Genomic DNA, 17,729 nt, shown 5'->3' on the forward strand with positions numbered 1-17,729 from the left:
CCAGTGGCTATACTTTGTGAGGAGTTTGAGGAGATTTTGTATGTCACCAGAGACTCTTGAAAACTTCTACAGGCATACAGTGGAGAGCATTCAGATTGGTTGTATCACTGTCTGGTTATGGAGGTGCTAATACACAGAACAGGAAAAGACTACAGAGAGTTGTGAACTCGCCCAACATTATCACAGGCATCAGTCTTCACTCCATCGAGGACATCTACAAGAGGCTGTGTCTGAAGAAAGCAACCTGTATTTCAAGGACCCTCATCATCCAGGCCATGCCCTCTTCACACTGCTACCATCAGGAAGGAGGTACAGGAGTCTGAAGACAAACACCCAATGGTACAAAAACAACTACTTCTCTGCCATCAGAGAATGGACGAGGAACCACAGACAGAACCTGACTTTCTCTTCTTTCGCGCTAATTTATTTATTTTTATAAAATGTAATTTATCCCAATATTTGCACCTGTAATGCTGCCACAAAACAAGATATTTTGTGATATGTTCGTAACAATAAATTCTGATTCTAATTCCACAAAAGTTTTTCTATTGGTCATACCTTTCCCACAACAAATGCGTAAGTGTTATCCATGAAAATTAAAAACTTATATATATTTAATATTTAGGAACCTCAGTGTTTACAAGTGAAATTACAGCTTGTAACTTGAAAACAAATCATAGCACCCTGTGTCTACTATTGATATGACCAAAAAATTTCATTTTTAATAGTAAGCTAAAGAAGAAATTCATTTTAATACTTGGTGGCGATTGTACACCATAAGGGCACTGTGATAATCAATGGGTAGATTATGTTGTTTCCTGGACAATAGTAGATACATTCTGGATGTCATACAAAAAAGAGTGACTCTGATGTCATCTTCAATTGTGTGCAGCTCAGAACATCAACAGCTTCATTGAGTTACAGACTAAATATAATGAGCTCAGAATGTTTAAATTTGTGCACAACTTGAACTTTGATAGCGACAGCATCTGGCACATCCAGTATCATTCAGCAAAGAAAACATATTAACCAATTTAGCCAGGCCATTGCCAAGTTTAAGGTACACCATTTCTATGTCCACTGGCAAAACAAGCTCCTCATCTATCATACATACATCCATTTTATTTTTAAGGACACTACTTAAGAGGCTTCCTTGGCTGTGCTGCCGGAAACTTCCATCTGCACCAAGCCTGGTTTTCCTCGTCTCTTCTCCAGGTTTGCAAATTTTTTTCATTCCAATTTCTTTTAATCTTGTAGTTGACAGCAGATAAAAAAAACCTTGCAGCCATTGACAGTAATTTTCCCAAAAGCATTGGTAAATCAGTGTTGAATGAAAGATCTAATACTTACTTTTTTGAGATGTTGGTATAATGATAAAGAGCTAGTAATCATCCTGACCCCTAGAGGGAAGTGGAGACTAGTTAGGGTTGGATTCAAGATGGATCCCTCAACATTGTCGTGAATGAGTTCTATAGCTAATAAAGTATAGTTGTTTTAAAAGAACCCAAGTTTTAAAAATAAATTATAATAAAAGAAACATCATAGTTAGGATAGCAGCCATTCTATTCTCTGATTGGTCTGTTGATATGACCACTTTTACTGCTGATCAAAGCTTCTCAGTCCTAAGCTAAATGTGCATGACCTGTTTCCATCATCCACTGACAATGCTCAGGTAACAATGTCATGATCCCTCAGGGGCTGCGGCATCTCTATCGATTGCAACCGCAAATTTGTGTTCGTGCCTCTTAAGTGTGCGTGTTTTGGACTTTAGCTTAGAAGAGAATGTTATCACATTAATGACAACAACATCCTTGCTTTTTAAAAAAAAACATACCAAATTTTTTTTTTAATTTTTGAGCTTGAAAGGTCAAAAATCAGTCTTAAATGATCAATACCAGTTTTGGCAGCTTCAGGTATAATATGACTGATTTCAGGAATTGCATGGTTGGAGATTCCACTCACAACTATGACTTCAGGAGTCTTTTGCTTAAAAGTGGATACTGGGTGGATCAGAGGATGGCATCAAGATTGTGTGGTCTTCCTCACACCAGCAGCAGATAGTCTTTGGTTCAAGTGAAGAATAGCTCCTTGGGTGGGGCATGTGGCTTGTGGTGTACATTTATGATACCCATTTATGTATGCAATACAGCAATGCTAAATTGACTTGGTAATCCTGGAATCATGCTCCATTTTATTTTGTGAGTGAAATGATGTTTGATTCGCTGGAGGCTGTTATTTCAGATTTATTCATTTTGATGGAACATGGAAAACAAATCCTACACTCAAACAAATCTACTTTTTAAAGTATTCAGAAGGCACATTGGCTACCTGGACAATTTGACTTTCTACCATGCACAATTTAAACATTAACAGAATAAGGATTTCCCTATTCCTCGTTTCCAAAGGAATTACATTTTTGCCTTTGAGAGATCATTGTTTCTCCACAAATTCTTTGTGAAACAGGACTAATGTGGGTTCAGCCAAACAGAAATCAAATACTGTAGAAAGCATACTTCCAACTGGAACAAGTTTGTCGATACACTCCGCTGCATTAACAATATATCTCAACAAGAGAAGAGAAAGCAAACATGAAAACAGTTAAAAAAAAATCAAAGATCAGAGCATTTACCACAACGCCATTACAGCGTCAGCAATCAGAACTTGGGTTTGAATCCCGCGCTGTCTGTAAGGAGTTTGTACGCTCTCCCCATGTCTGAATGGGTTTTCACCACCTTTTGAAACATATCAGGGGTTTAGGTTAATTGGGTGTAAATTGGGCAGCACGGACTCATGGGCCGAAGTGGTCTGTTACTGTGCTGTATGTCTAAATTTTTTAAAGTATGTTATTAACAGCAGCTTTGCACTGACATTTGAGAATATAATTTTGTTAAAATTCAAACAGGATCCTTTAAATGTCCTGATTCAGAGAGGAGCAGTCATATTATGCTGTTTAACAACTTATGTACTTCTCAACTCCTGTAATGCCACTCCTCAATATGACAGCAGTGAAGAAAAAGGTCTTCATACCTGCCTACCTAAAGAAGGTTCCTGTTAAATAATGAACATAGACAGCTCTGGGACCATACACCTGCACAGCCTGCCTTTTATTGCTTGAAAGGAGAGGCCACAGGGGATAGGCAGAAGGTGCGTGTCTGACAGGGCCAGGACAGGCTTCCTCTGTGGTGACAGCCTGGGCCCTGCCTCCTAGGCCTGACCCACCATAATTCCTTCACAATGCAGTGGCAATGCAGCTGACAGTAGCAGCTGCGCCTCCTAAGCGAGATGGATGGAATTTTCATAACTATTTCCCCAAGTTACATTTCACCTTCAAGATAATTTATGAGCTGCTCGGGAGCCTTGAAGAGACAATATGCTTGCCATAAAATTAACTGTAACAGTCTTGTAGGTTATAATTAACAATGGGAGGGTAGCACCAACTGGATGAAACACATGGTATAATTGATGATGAAACTGGGAAATTAAGGAAGCTAACACCATCATTACTGAGCACGTCACTCCAGTAAAGCTTAAACCTTCAGAGTGTTAATTACAGTCCCCCGCACCCTGATGTGGGTATGAGCTTCTGAGCTGGGAGGAGACACTTTATTGGCAAGGCCACCTTGCACCTGGGCTGACGTACATTGCATTTTCTGCCTGGAAGAGAAATAGGAGTCTAACCAACACGATCTCCTGAACATCTGTCGACAAGCCCGACATTATTTCCAAATACCTGTATGCGGCTCCTAAGGTGCTTTGTAAGCCAGCTCGACTTGTCCATTCAGGGTTTAGAGCCTTACTTTGCCTTTCAGGGAGCCAATAGCAATTTAACTTAATAAAAAATCTCATTAGTAATGAACGAGGAACAACTGTTCTTTTTTTCTAAGCTGCTTTCATTAGGCTTCTCTGCACAATTAATTTTAGCAAAGCAGACAGAAGCTCTTTTCACCTCTACACTAACACTTCTAATTCTTTTCTATAAACTCCCAGCTTTCTGAATCCCAGGCCTTCACTTAATCATTTTCAGTAGCCTGCCGATTTATCGCTTTGGTTTACTCCTGTGAATTCCAAAAAAAAATTTTACAGCTTAGTTTTATAAAAATCTGCTCCATTGTCCTTCACAATTCCACATATCACTGTGAATAATGAAGAAAGTATCTTTTTTTTGTCCTTGAAAAGGAGGAGGTATAAGGATTCAAAAGGAGGAGACAACAATGTTCTAGAGGAATCAAACAACTGGTGGCTGTTAAAATGTAGCATTTAATCAAACAGTGTTTCTATTGTCTGTAGGAACTATTCAGCATCCTCCCAATTTATTTTGGAGCCAGAAGACAAAAGTGACACAGGTGAAGGACAGAGGTGGAGAAGCACAAAGGGTCATGGCAGACAAAGGGAATCCAGTATAACTTAAAATGCACTGGGGTCAGAGGGCTTTGCGGGCAGCTGAACATCGAGCACAACTAAACGTCCGGCATCTTCATTTAGAGCTGAGTTTCATTCTCAGCATTTTAAGGCTGTTCTCTCGGCTTAAGCATGGTCTGCCGTCCTACGATTAATCTCATCCTATTCATCACAATGTGAACCTCCCTCTCTCATTCATCATATATTCATCCTCAACTATACTGGCCCCTTTTCCTCTCACTTTTTCTACTTAATCTATACTTTTGATTCATTATGGGTCAGTAGATCTGCATCCACCAGCCTTTTCTCTGAATCTGTCCTCCCCTAAAAAGGCAGCCTAGAAGCCAGATGGGAAACTTTACAATCCATTTATCAAGCCCAATGCATCCTGCCTCAATAAGCATTCAGCATGTTTATTGCGTTAATGTGGCAAAGCGTCAGTGTAATCTGCAAATAATTTTCATTATTGTATTCTGACCTTACCAGTCTCAGCAGTTCGCACACAGAAACAGACAGACGAATGTGTTTGAAAACCTCACAGCTGGTAGTTTTAATGTTAGCTTGCCATCCGTAACACCTCTCTCATATTTTATTGACCAAGTAACAACCTTGACTTTGAAAAGGTCAAGAATGTTCAGTTCAAATGGCCTGAGCACCTCTTGAACAACTATAACAGATTGCCCATCAGAAGTTATGTTCTGCCAAATAAACTGTAGCCTTTACCTCTTGTGATGTAGTCAATTCAACACATTCAGGAAGTACCAGGGCTGAGAGCTGCAGCTGATCCCCTTCGTCGGAAAAAATGTATTAGTGCAACAACAGTCTGATTTATTAAAAAAAACACACGAGGGTAAATCATTTGTTGCTTCGGCACACCTTTTTTGGTGCAATGACAATAGGCAGAAGTCTGTGAGAGTGGCATGGAAGGATTACGGCAAATGTTTTATAGCTTTCAACATTGGGCAGTTGATGGACACAAGTGTTAGTCTTTCAGTCCAGATAACACGGATCATCTCAGCTTCACAACTAAATGTCACCTTAACACTTTGATGAAGTAAACTGAGGTGTGTGGTAACAATCTGTTAGAGCTGCTCTAGTGCTTCACATGTTCAAGATGGTTCACTGGGTAGAAAAAAAACATCAAACAAGAAAAGGTCATAGGTGTATCAGCCACTGGGGACAAACTTCCCAGCAGAATTTCAAGTCATTTAGTAAAACCACGATTCAGAATCTCCTTCTGCTTTAGTTTAAAACAACTGCCATGTTTCCTCAAAGCTCTGCGGCAGTGTGAAATGTAAAATCATTTATTTTTAGTGGTGATTACTGTCTTTGATTAAAATATTCAATGCAACAAAAGATATCTGCAGCCAGTTTTCCAATCCCCACCCATCAACAAAATTTCCTTTGCACAAAAAAAATGCCATTTATCACCTTCATTGATTTTTTTTCCCCATGAAGGAATGGGCGCTGTTAAACAAAACATGCACCACTGGAAACAATGGTTACCACAAATATGAAAATGACACTGAATGCGAGCCTTTCCTTACCTTATCCTCCAGATCTTCCTCATTTCTTGTCGCTCCTCAAGGAGTGGCAAAACACAACGAATAATTTGCTGCTTTTCCTCGAAACTCCATTGCGTCTTATTGATTTCATTCAGCAAAAGCTTTGTCTGAAAAAAATGTTTAAAAACTGGCAATAAAACTAAAAATTAATAAAAAATTGCCCTATGGCAAATAACACAAGGAAAAAAAAAGAATCAATATGATCTTTATTACTCCCTTCTCCTATGAGCAGATCAATAAAGCAAATGAAGTTAATGATGACCAAAATGGATAATATATTTATTTCCAGTAAATCAAGTTACACGGTGCCCTTGGGGTGAACCTTTACAATTTTAAATAAATGTTTACAAGTTGGATAGCGCAGCAAAGTTAAGGGTCAAAAGGTTCAGGTAATTCGGAAACCCTAAAAAGAGATGTTATCAAGAGAGATAGATACAAGAAAACAAAATCATTCTTCACATCTCAATTGCATATTGCCTGGAAACAACTGACTCGACAGCTATCAGAGACTCTGAAAAGTGCTTGTTGCTTAAAACCATACCAACAATTTTCCCTCTCTGTCTCTTTCTTTATTAGTTTAATGAAGGTTAATGACAGATAATTGTCTTCTGAGGCCCTTTCTTCATATGTTGTTGAGTGAGGCCTTCACATTTTTAAATTTTCAGCCCTCTGAGCGTGACTATGTTAGAGACTGCAGCTTAAAGAGAACAAACAAACAGTTTGGGCAGCCCGATTGCCTGCCTTATCTCATCCTTCTGTTAGCAGAAGACTCAAACACCACAAATGTTTAAAGGGTGATGAAAATGTATTCCTCTTTCCTGAAATCACCAAACATACATTGGCATGACTTCTTCAGTATTCCAGAAGAGAACACTGCTTTTAAAAGGAAGCAGGTACGCGCAAGGCCCAGATCTACCTGTTCTTATCTTTCTGAATAAAGGATATATAGACAAATAAACGGACACAGGCTTTAAAACAATAAACCAATCCCAATGCACAAACAGAGGCCACTTGGAAATTCTAGACAAATAAATTATATTTTCATTTCACATGAATGCGCTGCTCCAAGTAGTTTGAGTGTTATTTCATGTTATCTTGCTACAATTTTATTCCAAAGGACGTTGAATACTCATCCAAAATATTTACAGCATCCTCTATTTTCTCCTATGCTTTTCCACAGACAACTGGCTGGAATCAAGAGATGCAAGGGATGAAAAATCCTGGAGCCAGAAGATAAGAATGTTAGAGCCTGGTTACTGTTAAGATTTGGTTCCTAATAATAGCTCGGAGGCAATTAGTTTTTTTTAAGCTCACAACAAATGTTAACATGTTATGACTTAAATATTAACTGCTTAGGTAACATGCCTTTTTACAATTGAGGATAAAGAGAAAAAAATCCAAGCTTTACTCAGGAATGTATCTACTTTTGACATTGAGGTGAAAATGTTTCTGATTTTTCAGGAGAAAAGCTGAGCTAGGAAGAGGTTGTTAAAAAAGGTCAACTTCTCAGGGTTGGGAGCCATCATTTCAGCAGTACTTACAAGCCTTGCATGTAAACAGGCACAGGTAGAGCTTTGGAGATGATTCTCTAATTCTGTGCATGACTTCTTGTTGAAAACACGAAGGACAATATGACTAAGGAACCATCAAATAATTCACACCTCTATATATTTGGATTCGCTCATGATTTATGGACTTACTGGAATAAAATATTCAAAGCACAGACTTGGAAACTTTAACAAAATAAAAAGAAAATGATGGAAATACTCAGCAAGCCAGACTGCATCTGTGGGAAGAGAAACGGACTAAATGTTTTCAGTCCAAGAACCTTAATCAAAACTGAATATCTCCACCATTTTCTGTTGTTATTTTAAATTTCCAGTACCTGTATCTGTAATTTTTTTTTTGACTTGGTGGTTTTGCCTGGTCAGATAATTTGGTACTGAAGTATCTAACATGGAACCAAAAAAATGCCCTGATGTGATTTTGTTGTGGCATTTGATTTTGTGTTATCTCTGTATGCTGCACTCATTTTACTGCATTAAAATGCAGCAAGTACAATTTTTAGCAACTGTTGTCTTGGTTCATCTGCAGCCAAGACAGGCCTGTGTAATCTGTGCTTCTCCAAACTCCTCAGCTTTTCCTATTAGCAGCAACCTTTCAACAAATATTATATATTATTCAGAAAACTATGATGGCAATTATGGTGAGAGTGTGAAGAATTTATTAGGCTCTTTATAACAGAGGGAAGGAGCAGTGGTAATAATCCAAGACTTTGAGAGAGAAGTAAACATAACGAGCCTATTTCTTGTTTTTAAATATTTTTTTTATTTTTCACACTATAAACCATACTGACCAAAATACACATTTTCCTCTTGAATATACACAATGTCATTTTCTCCCCTCTTCCCCCCTCCCTCACCCCTCCCTCACCACTCACTCAACGTTCAACCTATATGATACATTAAGCGTCATTTTTTTAAAAATTGAACTCTTTTAGCTGATGTTATTATTGACTTTCAGACATTAGATATGGTTGGATTAAAGTGTTTGCTTCCTTGATATTTCACGCAATGTTGATGCAAAATATTTAATTATGTCCTAATTAATTCTCATCCTTACTAATTGTCACAAGGAGTTTTATTTCACAATCCCATCCAATGACATTTAGAGGCTGCCATCTCTTTTTTTTAAATTCTGTTTTTGTCTCTGGTATCGCCCTAATTGCCCTTATGATGATGCCTAGTAAGTCACCTTCTTATGAACAGTCACATTTCTTCTGGGGAAACTACTTCCTCACTGTTGTTCGGCAAAGGAAAACCTGGATTTGATGAAACAATGGTGCCCTGTGAAGATTATGCGTGATTTGGAGAGATACATGTACCGGTTGCCTTTATCCCTCTTGGTGTAGAGGTCATAGGTTTATTCGTTTTGTGGCTACCACAAGGCATGGGGTGTTAGTTTTGGAACCAATGAGTATATCAGACAGTGGATATAGTGAAGCACTGTTTTGTCCTGGATGGTCAGGCTTCTCAGGCATTGGGGAGCTGTACATCAACGCAAGTGGGAAATGCTCCACTGCCTCTTGATGGTAGAAAGGTTTTGGATGGCTCTTACTACAGAATACAGTGTCTGCTCTACTCTAGTAGGCAAATAATTTATACAGTGACCATGATGACTACAGGATGTATGCCACTGAATATCAAGAGGTGGTCTTCGTCTTTTTGCAGTCAGTTATGAGTGCTCCTCCCTGTATATTAGTCCCTGCCCAAATACTGAATCCTACAGTCCAGGAGATTTCATTTTGCATTACTTTTTGGGTAGGTGGTATCAACCAAACTGTACACTTGCGCTTCACAAAAAAAAAACCTGGCTTTTCAGTCAATCCAACACTACGTTCTGTTCTTGCCACTTTACTCTGTGTTCTTCTGTGGAAAGAGTTAAAGATATATGTTTACCTGCCTCGAAAGTCAGGGGAAACTGCTGGTCCCAAGAGTAAATGGCTGTCAAAACTTCACATGAGTTCTGGGTTATATAAACTCTTCAGAAGAGTCTAAATTAGCAATAAATCCACCTAACCTGATCAAGTTAGGATTACAAAAAAGATTGGATCCTGTTCAAATTAAATTAAAAGTAGCCTTTAGGAGCTACCTTTTCTTTTTTACTTAATTATGTTGCATTTGCTTCTTCTGCTGAACACGTTGGTGCAATACCTTTCCCCGTGTGATGCTATACACCTGAGACCCTAGCCATGATGGCATTATTCAGGGGGCAGATACATAATGCCTGTCAATATTAGACATTCTGCTACCTGATTCATCCCCCAATGAACATATCTAAATCAAGCTGAATCCTCCGCTCATACAAGCTATAGGACCAGAACCATTATCCCAGGTGAAGCATGATAAGAATGACAATCAGTGAAGATTGGTAAGAACTTCCCCTCCAAAATCCATCAGTACCAAAGAACCCCCCCTGCTCCACTCACTTTACACCAATGACTCTGTAGCTCAGTACCACAATAACACCATCTACAAATTTACCAATGATATCACGGTAGTAGGTTGTAGAAAGGAAGAGAATGAGGCAGCATACAGGATGGACATTGAAAACTTAGCTGAATGGTGCACCAACAACAACCTTGCATTCAATGTCACCAAAACTAAGGAGCAGATTGTTAGCTTCAGGAAAGGAAAGCCAGAGGTATACAATCCAGTGATCACTGGGGGATCAGAGGTGGAGAGGGTAAGAAAATTTAAGTTCTTGAGATTCGCTATCTCGGAGGATCTATCCTGGACCCAACACAGCAATGGCATCATAGAGAAAGCACTCTACTTCTTCAGGAGTTTGCAGAGGTTTGGTATGACACCAGAAAATCTGGCAAATTTCTACAGAGGTGTAGTGGAAAATGTGCTGACCGGCTGCATCACAGTCTGGTATGGGTACACTAATACCCCTGAGCATAAAGACTTCCAAAAGGTAGTGGACATTACAGGAAAAACCCTCCTCACTATTGAGTATATCTTCAGGGAACACAGCTTTTGAAGAGCATCAGCAATCATCAAAGACCCACACCACCTAGTGCAAACTCTGTTCTCGCTCCTGCCATCAAGAAAGAGGTATAGGTGCCACAAGACCCGTACCACCAGGTTCGGGAACAGCTGCAACCCCTCCACTATCAGATTCCTCAATGACAAACTCAATCAGAGACTTATTTAAATATTCTTATTTGTTCTCTTCATTGATTTTCTTTGTTATTCCCCCTGTATTGCACAGTTGGTTTGTTTACATTCATTATCTGTTTACAGATCTTTATTTGTTTACATTTTATTCTGTGTACAGTTTACTTTTGCACTATCTATTAGTGGTAATTCTGCCGCACCCGCAGGAAATGGAATTTCAGGGTTGTATGTGATCTCATATGTGTACTTGACAATAATATGAAAATCAGAAGTCTAAATCTGCAGATTTTCTGCAGGTCTGTTTGTAACATTTTCAGATTTGTGCAAAAATAGCAAGAGGCATAAAATCTACTTTAAAAAATATTCTAAAACGGTAAGGAACCATTCGGGGAGTTTCGGGGAGTTAGCACAACACCTTTACAGCACCAGTGATCGAGACCGGGGTTCAAATCCTGTGCTGGCAGTCAGGAGTTTGTATGTACTCCCTGTGTCTGTGTGAGCTTTCCCGGTGGCTCCAGTTTCTTCCCACCATTCAAAACTAACCAAGGGTGTAGGTTAATTGAGTATAAATGAGGTGGCATGGATTTGTGGGCCGAAATGGCCTGCAACTGTGCTGTATGTCTAAATTTAAATGTAAAAAAAAATTTGAAACAAAAATATGGATATCTTGGGTGTTTTAGTTTACAGAAGGCAAAGCTGGTATGCAGCTCGTACAGGCAATTAAAATGCAAACAATCTATTGGCTTCCAGTGCAAAGGGTTTAGAATACAAGAGTAAGAAAGCCTTGCTACAATAGTCCCAGTTCTTTGGTATCACATCTGGTCCACTGTTGCACTTCTGGTCTCCATAAGGAATGAAGGGTCAACTTGCCTTGCAGATGGTGTAGCATAGATTTACTAGATTGATTCCTCAGATCAGATCAAGAAAGGCTGGCCCGAATTCACTACAGTTTAAAAGACTGAGATAATATTTAATTGCAATGAAGATTCAAAATGGAGTGACAGCTTCAAGATGGTTCACTCAGAGTGGAAAGTCTAAACTTAAAGGGTATAACAGAATAGACTGTTAAGGGAGGTAAGAATGTCTTTATATAGAGGGCTGTAAATCTTTGGAAATATCTTCAAAGTTCTGCACTCACTAGTTTCAAGTCTGAAGTCAACAAATGTTTGTACATCAAAGATCAAGAGGAAAATTACATGTAGGACAAATTACCAATAATATATTGAACGACAGACCAGGCTCGAGGAACCCTACAACCTGCTCCAGATTCTAGATCTTAAATTTAAATGTAGACATACAGCACAGTAACAGGCCCTTTTGGCCTGTGAGCCCGCACCACCCAATGGATCTACAACCTCCATAGGTTTTTGAAAAGTGGGAGGAAACCCACACAGACATGGGGAGAACGTACAAACTCCTTACACACATCATCGGATTCAAACCCCGGACCCGATCACTGTAACAGCATTGCGTTAATCACTACACTAACCATGCCAGCAGTACCTTACATAATACTGCTGCCTCAACATCTCCTGAAATAATAATTTTCAAAATCTTCCTTTTTTAATATTGAAATCTCTTACAAACTAGTGGGCAATAATAAGTAGAGAACTTTTAGAATGACACAATAAATTATCATAATTCAAAAGCGGCTTTTTACACACAAAATAAATAGATGGAAATTTGGAAAGCCAATATGTATTTTATTAATCTAAGTGAGTGCTTTTGACCTGTAGTTTTAGGTGGAATGCAGGGACAAAGTGAAGCAAAGGGAAGAGGGTTTGACCAGCACCAGACCACAATATCTTGGCGTTCCTAAAGTCGCACTGATATTATTTTCCGACTTCCACAAAAAAAATTATAATTTAGCTTCCTGGAGCTCCTTTATCATTTAAGTGTTATATAATGTATTTATATTCGAAAATGGCAATGGGGTTCTATCTCTGTCATTGAGCCTCAATTTACATTCTATCTATAACCGAAAATATACTCAATACTGCAGCATACTGAAATTATACACTAACAAATCAGTATTTGTGTTGATCACATTTATTAAGCCTTTCTTCCAGAAATGGGTTTTTTTAAAAAACAGACACCATGTTATTTTTAATATGTAGGGAAAAAAATTCAGCAAGTTTCTCAGTTCACTTTAATTCCTATTGATTGTAAGTGCAATGTAACACATTTAGCAGTTCAACATAAGGTTGACTTAAAATGAGTCAAGAAAGGAAGTGGTCACTTCAGAATTTTCTGTTATTCTACCCTAACCCTAAGTGATCAAAACTAAAAGCTGTTCCTTGTGCTGCCAGAAACGCATTCTTACCCAATCAGGTTCTTGAAGTTACAAAAGATAAGTCATTTGGCACCCTCTAATGCAGGGGTGATTTACCCTTGGAGCAAGCCACTTCTTTCGCCTGACATCAATTATTTCAGGAGAAAAGTCAGCTTTGCATACATGCCAGATTATACGAAGTGTAAAACATTGGCAAAAAAAAATGCTTTTGAAGAGAAACGAAAGAAATTACACTTGCAAGAGGAACCAGCTGACAGTCTAGTCCTTAACAAGTGAATATTCTTCAACCCATCGTGAATGCAAGAGCAGAGGCCGTCCTTTGTTTTCTTCTTCTTAGAATGTCCTTAACTCAACAGTTGCCTGCACGGCTGAACATATGTTTTTGCAGAAGTACTGAGGCACAAAGGAAGTCTTTGTTGTATTTCAGTCTTTTGTATTTAATTCTTTTCTCTTTTTGCTCAGATTCAAACACGTTACAGCAAGCACTTATGGTCCTAATGAAAGCTGAAGAAGTCCGTCTGCTACATGCTTCAATAATGATTCAGAATTACTGGATAGAATCAAGCTACAAAGCACACAAGCAAATGCATTTCATTGTTCTAGTCTGTATGCTGCCCATGTACACATGGCTGAAACAAAATTTTACTTGAAAAAAAGGAAACCTGTGCACGCAAAACAACTTCAACACTATTATTGTTTTTAAGTACCTAGATTTTGTCTTATTATTATGGTTGTCATGTGAATTCAAAGGGCAAGTAAAATGATAATCTAATTGTCTTTCAGGGATTAAGACACCAATAACCAAAGTGGGGGGGGGGGGGGGAAAGATAAAGAGCAATGGGGATAGGGGGTGCTGAAGGAAGGTGAATGGGAGAGACGAAAGAAAGAGTAATGGAGGAAAGATTTCTCAAATGATATGTGAGGGTCAGTTTACACACCAAAAAGGTCAAGGGAGCAAACTGTCCCTGCATCTCCCCATCCCCCCATGCCCACCCCTCACCACCACCACCTTCAAAAATATCCATTGTTAAATGAATAAATGAGGTTGTTTTTGCAAAGCAAAAGCTAAACAACTGAGCTATGGAGATACAAGTAACGGACTCCCATTGTGACCATTCTACAATGTTATTTAGCTTACAGAGCCCTTGCCTTGCACCCCAGATACAACTTCTGCACACATTAAGGGAGACAAAAGGAGGCACTTTAACTTGTAACCATGCCTTAGGATTATCCACGTGACCTCAAAGGATCAGCTACTTGTGTGAGGCAGATACCTTTTTGACTGTTCACACAAGAATTACTTTAGTTGGAGAAAGGAAAGATAATTAAAACAATCCAAAAAGCACGTTTGACAGCTGTCCAGATTTTAGCTCTCTCTCTCACCTTTGTGTGGAAGAACAGCAAGGAAGATAGATAGAAGGGTCTGAAGAAGCAGGTCTTTCCTATTTTTTTAAAAATCAGCCAACAATATCCAACAGAGCTGGTTTAAAAAAAATATAAAACAAGAATGCTATAAGCTGTTAAAAAAAAACACTCCTATCTTTTGCACTAGCCTAATTGAAAGACAAGTGTAATAAAAAATGAGTGGACTTCTGCCACCTGGGCCTGTCTGACAGCCTCAAATTATCAAACCATTAGAGCAATACCAACTTTAAAATGCAAACATCACTCCAAACTGAACAAGAGATTGATTAAAGCTGTTCGAACAAGTTCAAAGAATTAAGCAATATTGAAGAGATTGATGAGGAAATGAAACCAAAAGGCTTTCAGACAACTAAAGCAATGAATTTGTAAGAGAAAACAAATCCAACTAGGAGGCAGGCTTAAAGGTAGATAACTCACCTCCAGGCACACTTCCACATTCTTTAAATTATCTTCTGCACTGAATTGGTTCTGTTATCCTTGAGGATAACAAATGAGGGAATAAAATTAATGACACCATGTCCAAAATACAAAAGGAAGAGAAACCTGGTCCTGCATATCATATTACACAAAAATAATTAATGTAATCTAAAAGTTATTGCAGTTATGCATGCCTACTGTTTGTTTTCTTCCAGATGCTCTTACATATTTTGAATAATTAATAATTAGTGAATGTTGCTTTGGATTTTATGTTATGCAAATTAGCAATCTAATTGGCTCTGCCTTGGTTAAACACACTAAGTACAACTCCCTAGTAAATGGAAATGGAAATACATGGAAGGCAAAACAGTTTAAAAGAGCAGAGGATTGTGCCACTGATTTGTGAAAAGTGCATTTCTTTATCCGTGCATGTGATGCAGACATGTTTGGGAAGGCCAGCTTTCATTCTCAGTTCCGAATTGTAGAGAAATGACTTTAAAATCCAAAGGACTATAAGTGTGGAAGAGGAGATTACTGGAGTCTCCCTTCTCCCCACCGATGCAATTTACTGGGATTGTTGTCTGAAGAGGGTGCGCAACATTATTGAGGATCCCTTGCAACCTGCTCACTGCATCTTTCAGCTCCTCTCATTGGGGAAGAGGTACAGGAGGATCAGAGCCAGCACCACCAGGCTGAGGATCAGCTTCTTCCCACGGGCAGTGCGACTGTTGAACGACCAAAGGAACTGCTCACACTAACCATCCGACACTCTCACATTATTTAAAAATTTTTATTTATTGTATATATGAATACTTGTCCTGTACATGTATTGTTTGTCTGTTGTGTGTTATGTCTGGTTGTGTGTCTGCGTGTTTTGCACCGAGAACTGTAGAAAGCTGTTTTGTCAGATTGTACTTGTGCAATCAGATGACAACAAAATTGACTTGACTTGACATAGAGAGGTTGATGGACAGCATTCTTTGCATTTCTCCAGCTTGTGTTGTATAGTGAGCTCCAGAAGTTAACTCACACTGTGAGGTATGCAAGAATGTTGGTTGTAAGTGGTGGACATGACAAAGTGAAGATGGCTTGGTAAATTGTCACTCATACAAAGATTTTCATTTTCAGGGCTGAGATTTTTACAGGAAAGGGAAATTCAAGGTGACGTAGATTGGGCAAGAAATTAGAGCAAATGTCAGATCAGCTGGAAATGCTAAGGGCAGTTCACTAAATTATCCCAATTTGATTTCTGTATCAAAAGTTACAGGATGATGTCACTCCCCCAACACAGCAAATAACTTCAGTGACAACCTAAGTGATGTCTGTCACTGGGCTAAGATCATAGTTTCATACGAACATAGATTAAGGTGCTTGTTGAGAAATCACATCTTGCTTTGTATCCTTCATACCTTGTCAGAGTTCTCCATTGCCCAGGCTGCCCCCCCCCCACCCCCATCGTCTAACTCCTATGCCATGACCACCTAATTTGCCAAATTGTCAATCCTGTGGTCGCTTTATGACCTCATTCCAAAACTGTGATTGCCCCTCTCCCAACACTGTTACTGATTTCATTACCTCCCTGATTTACCTATTAAAACTGTTCACTCTCTCAATCCAACCCATTTATTTAAATTGCTGCCTCATTACTTTTCAAACAGTCAGAAACACAACCCATTCCTCATTCTCACCATCCAAACTTCAGAGTTTGATGTCATGAAGCAAACTTGATCAGGGAGTTGGGCGCCAAGCATCCTGAATCCAGCTTTAGGTCTAAGCTCCGGGGACAGATTTACGTGGCTGAAAATGTCCAAAACTGCTCAGTCATGTTCAAGGTCTTGGGCCTCTCTGGTGAAGAGAGAACATGTGGACTATTGACTTTTGTTTCCTGAAATTGATAGGAATGAGAGCTCTCACTTAGCAATGCAATGTCCTAAAAGGATGGCAGAGCATTCCGTTGGCTGGGAATGTACAAATGGTGGGCACAATCTCACAATCAAGGGGTTACTGTTCAGTTCTGATATGTTTCTTTAAGCAGCAGTTGTAATAGTTTCAAATTCTACCTTGCATGACTAAAGTCAAAATTGAAGGTATCAAAAGGAGATTGGGAAATTGGATAAGGAGCTAAGTGATGAGGATTTTATTTAATACATAATAAAGAGGAGGTCCATTAGGGCCACACTGGCCCCTCTCTGCTCCCACTTTCAGAGTCATGAGAGTGTGGTACACGTTTATTCCTATTCTTCTATAGACATTGTTCTGTCAGATTGGTAATGACAAAGTCGAGTTCTCTCATCACCAGTCTTGGACAGTCTTGAAATTGTATCCCAGAGGTTTCATCCTGTGCAATCAGTCGCAGTCCCACCATAATCCTCGTGGCCATGGACAATGACGTGCACCACCTTTGCTGACCTTCTTGCTGGTTCTAAAAGGTGGAGTAAAAATTCATCCACAGTATCAGTATTGCAGCTGAAGTCTTTCATCATTTTGATCAGGTCAAGTAAGTCACATGTCATAATGTTATTAATGAAAATCTCAAGGGCTCAGCCTCACAACTGTACATCATTCAGCTGTCCAATTTTTAAAAACTTTATTTAAAACAAACCCACTTAGCAAACATATTACAATATTTCCAACTTAATCCAAATTCATGTGGTATTTTATATCAGCTGTCCAACCTGAAGGGAGTGTCATCGATGGAAAGTGACAGAAGAGTTTGATTAACTAGCATGAGCCACCTGTGAGACAGTTTTCCCAATATCAGCACAGACCCCTTGCTTGTCGCAAAGATGGCATTGAAAGCATAATGAGACTGGGTCTGACATTGTCTTTGCTGACGTGAACATCAAAGTTGGTGCTGGGTGCTATGTCTTGTATCATTATGTCATTGCAAGTTGATGCAACTTGTGATTAACTTGGCCACTTCAGACAGCAGTTGAGATTCGATCACTG

General features: G+C 39.0%; 1 protein-coding gene and 1 long non-coding RNA gene across 7 annotated transcripts in view; one reads left to right on the top strand and one right to left on the bottom strand.

The window, feature by feature from the left end:
- The window catches only part of fto (FTO alpha-ketoglutarate dependent dioxygenase), a 322,852-nt gene that overhangs the window by 189,543 nt on the left and 115,580 nt on the right, over positions 1-17,729 (bottom strand). For 4 of the 6 annotated variants that reach the window (XM_069901571.1, XM_069901569.1, XM_069901568.1 and 1 more), the window contains one exon: positions 5,946-6,070. In XM_069901571.1, coding sequence (XP_069757672.1) covers positions 5,946-6,070 — 125 coding nt within the window. Of the gene's footprint in view, positions 1-2,008; positions 5,521-5,945; positions 6,071-16,255; positions 17,203-17,729 lie in introns of those variants that run through there. The other 2 variants (XM_069901573.1, XM_069901570.1) reach the window with 2 other exon arrangements.
- On the top strand, positions 1,089-13,731 carry LOC138744835 (uncharacterized). Its single transcript, XR_011345800.1, has 3 exons — positions 1,089-1,215; positions 7,144-7,204; positions 13,401-13,731. It is a non-coding gene; the product is annotated as an uncharacterized lncRNA (long non-coding RNA).

Source organism: Narcine bancroftii, chromosome 10 (assembly GCF_036971445.1).
Source record: "Narcine bancroftii isolate sNarBan1 chromosome 10, sNarBan1.hap1, whole genome shotgun sequence".
NCBI lineage: Eukaryota > Metazoa > Chordata > Chondrichthyes > Torpediniformes > Narcinidae > Narcine > Narcine bancroftii.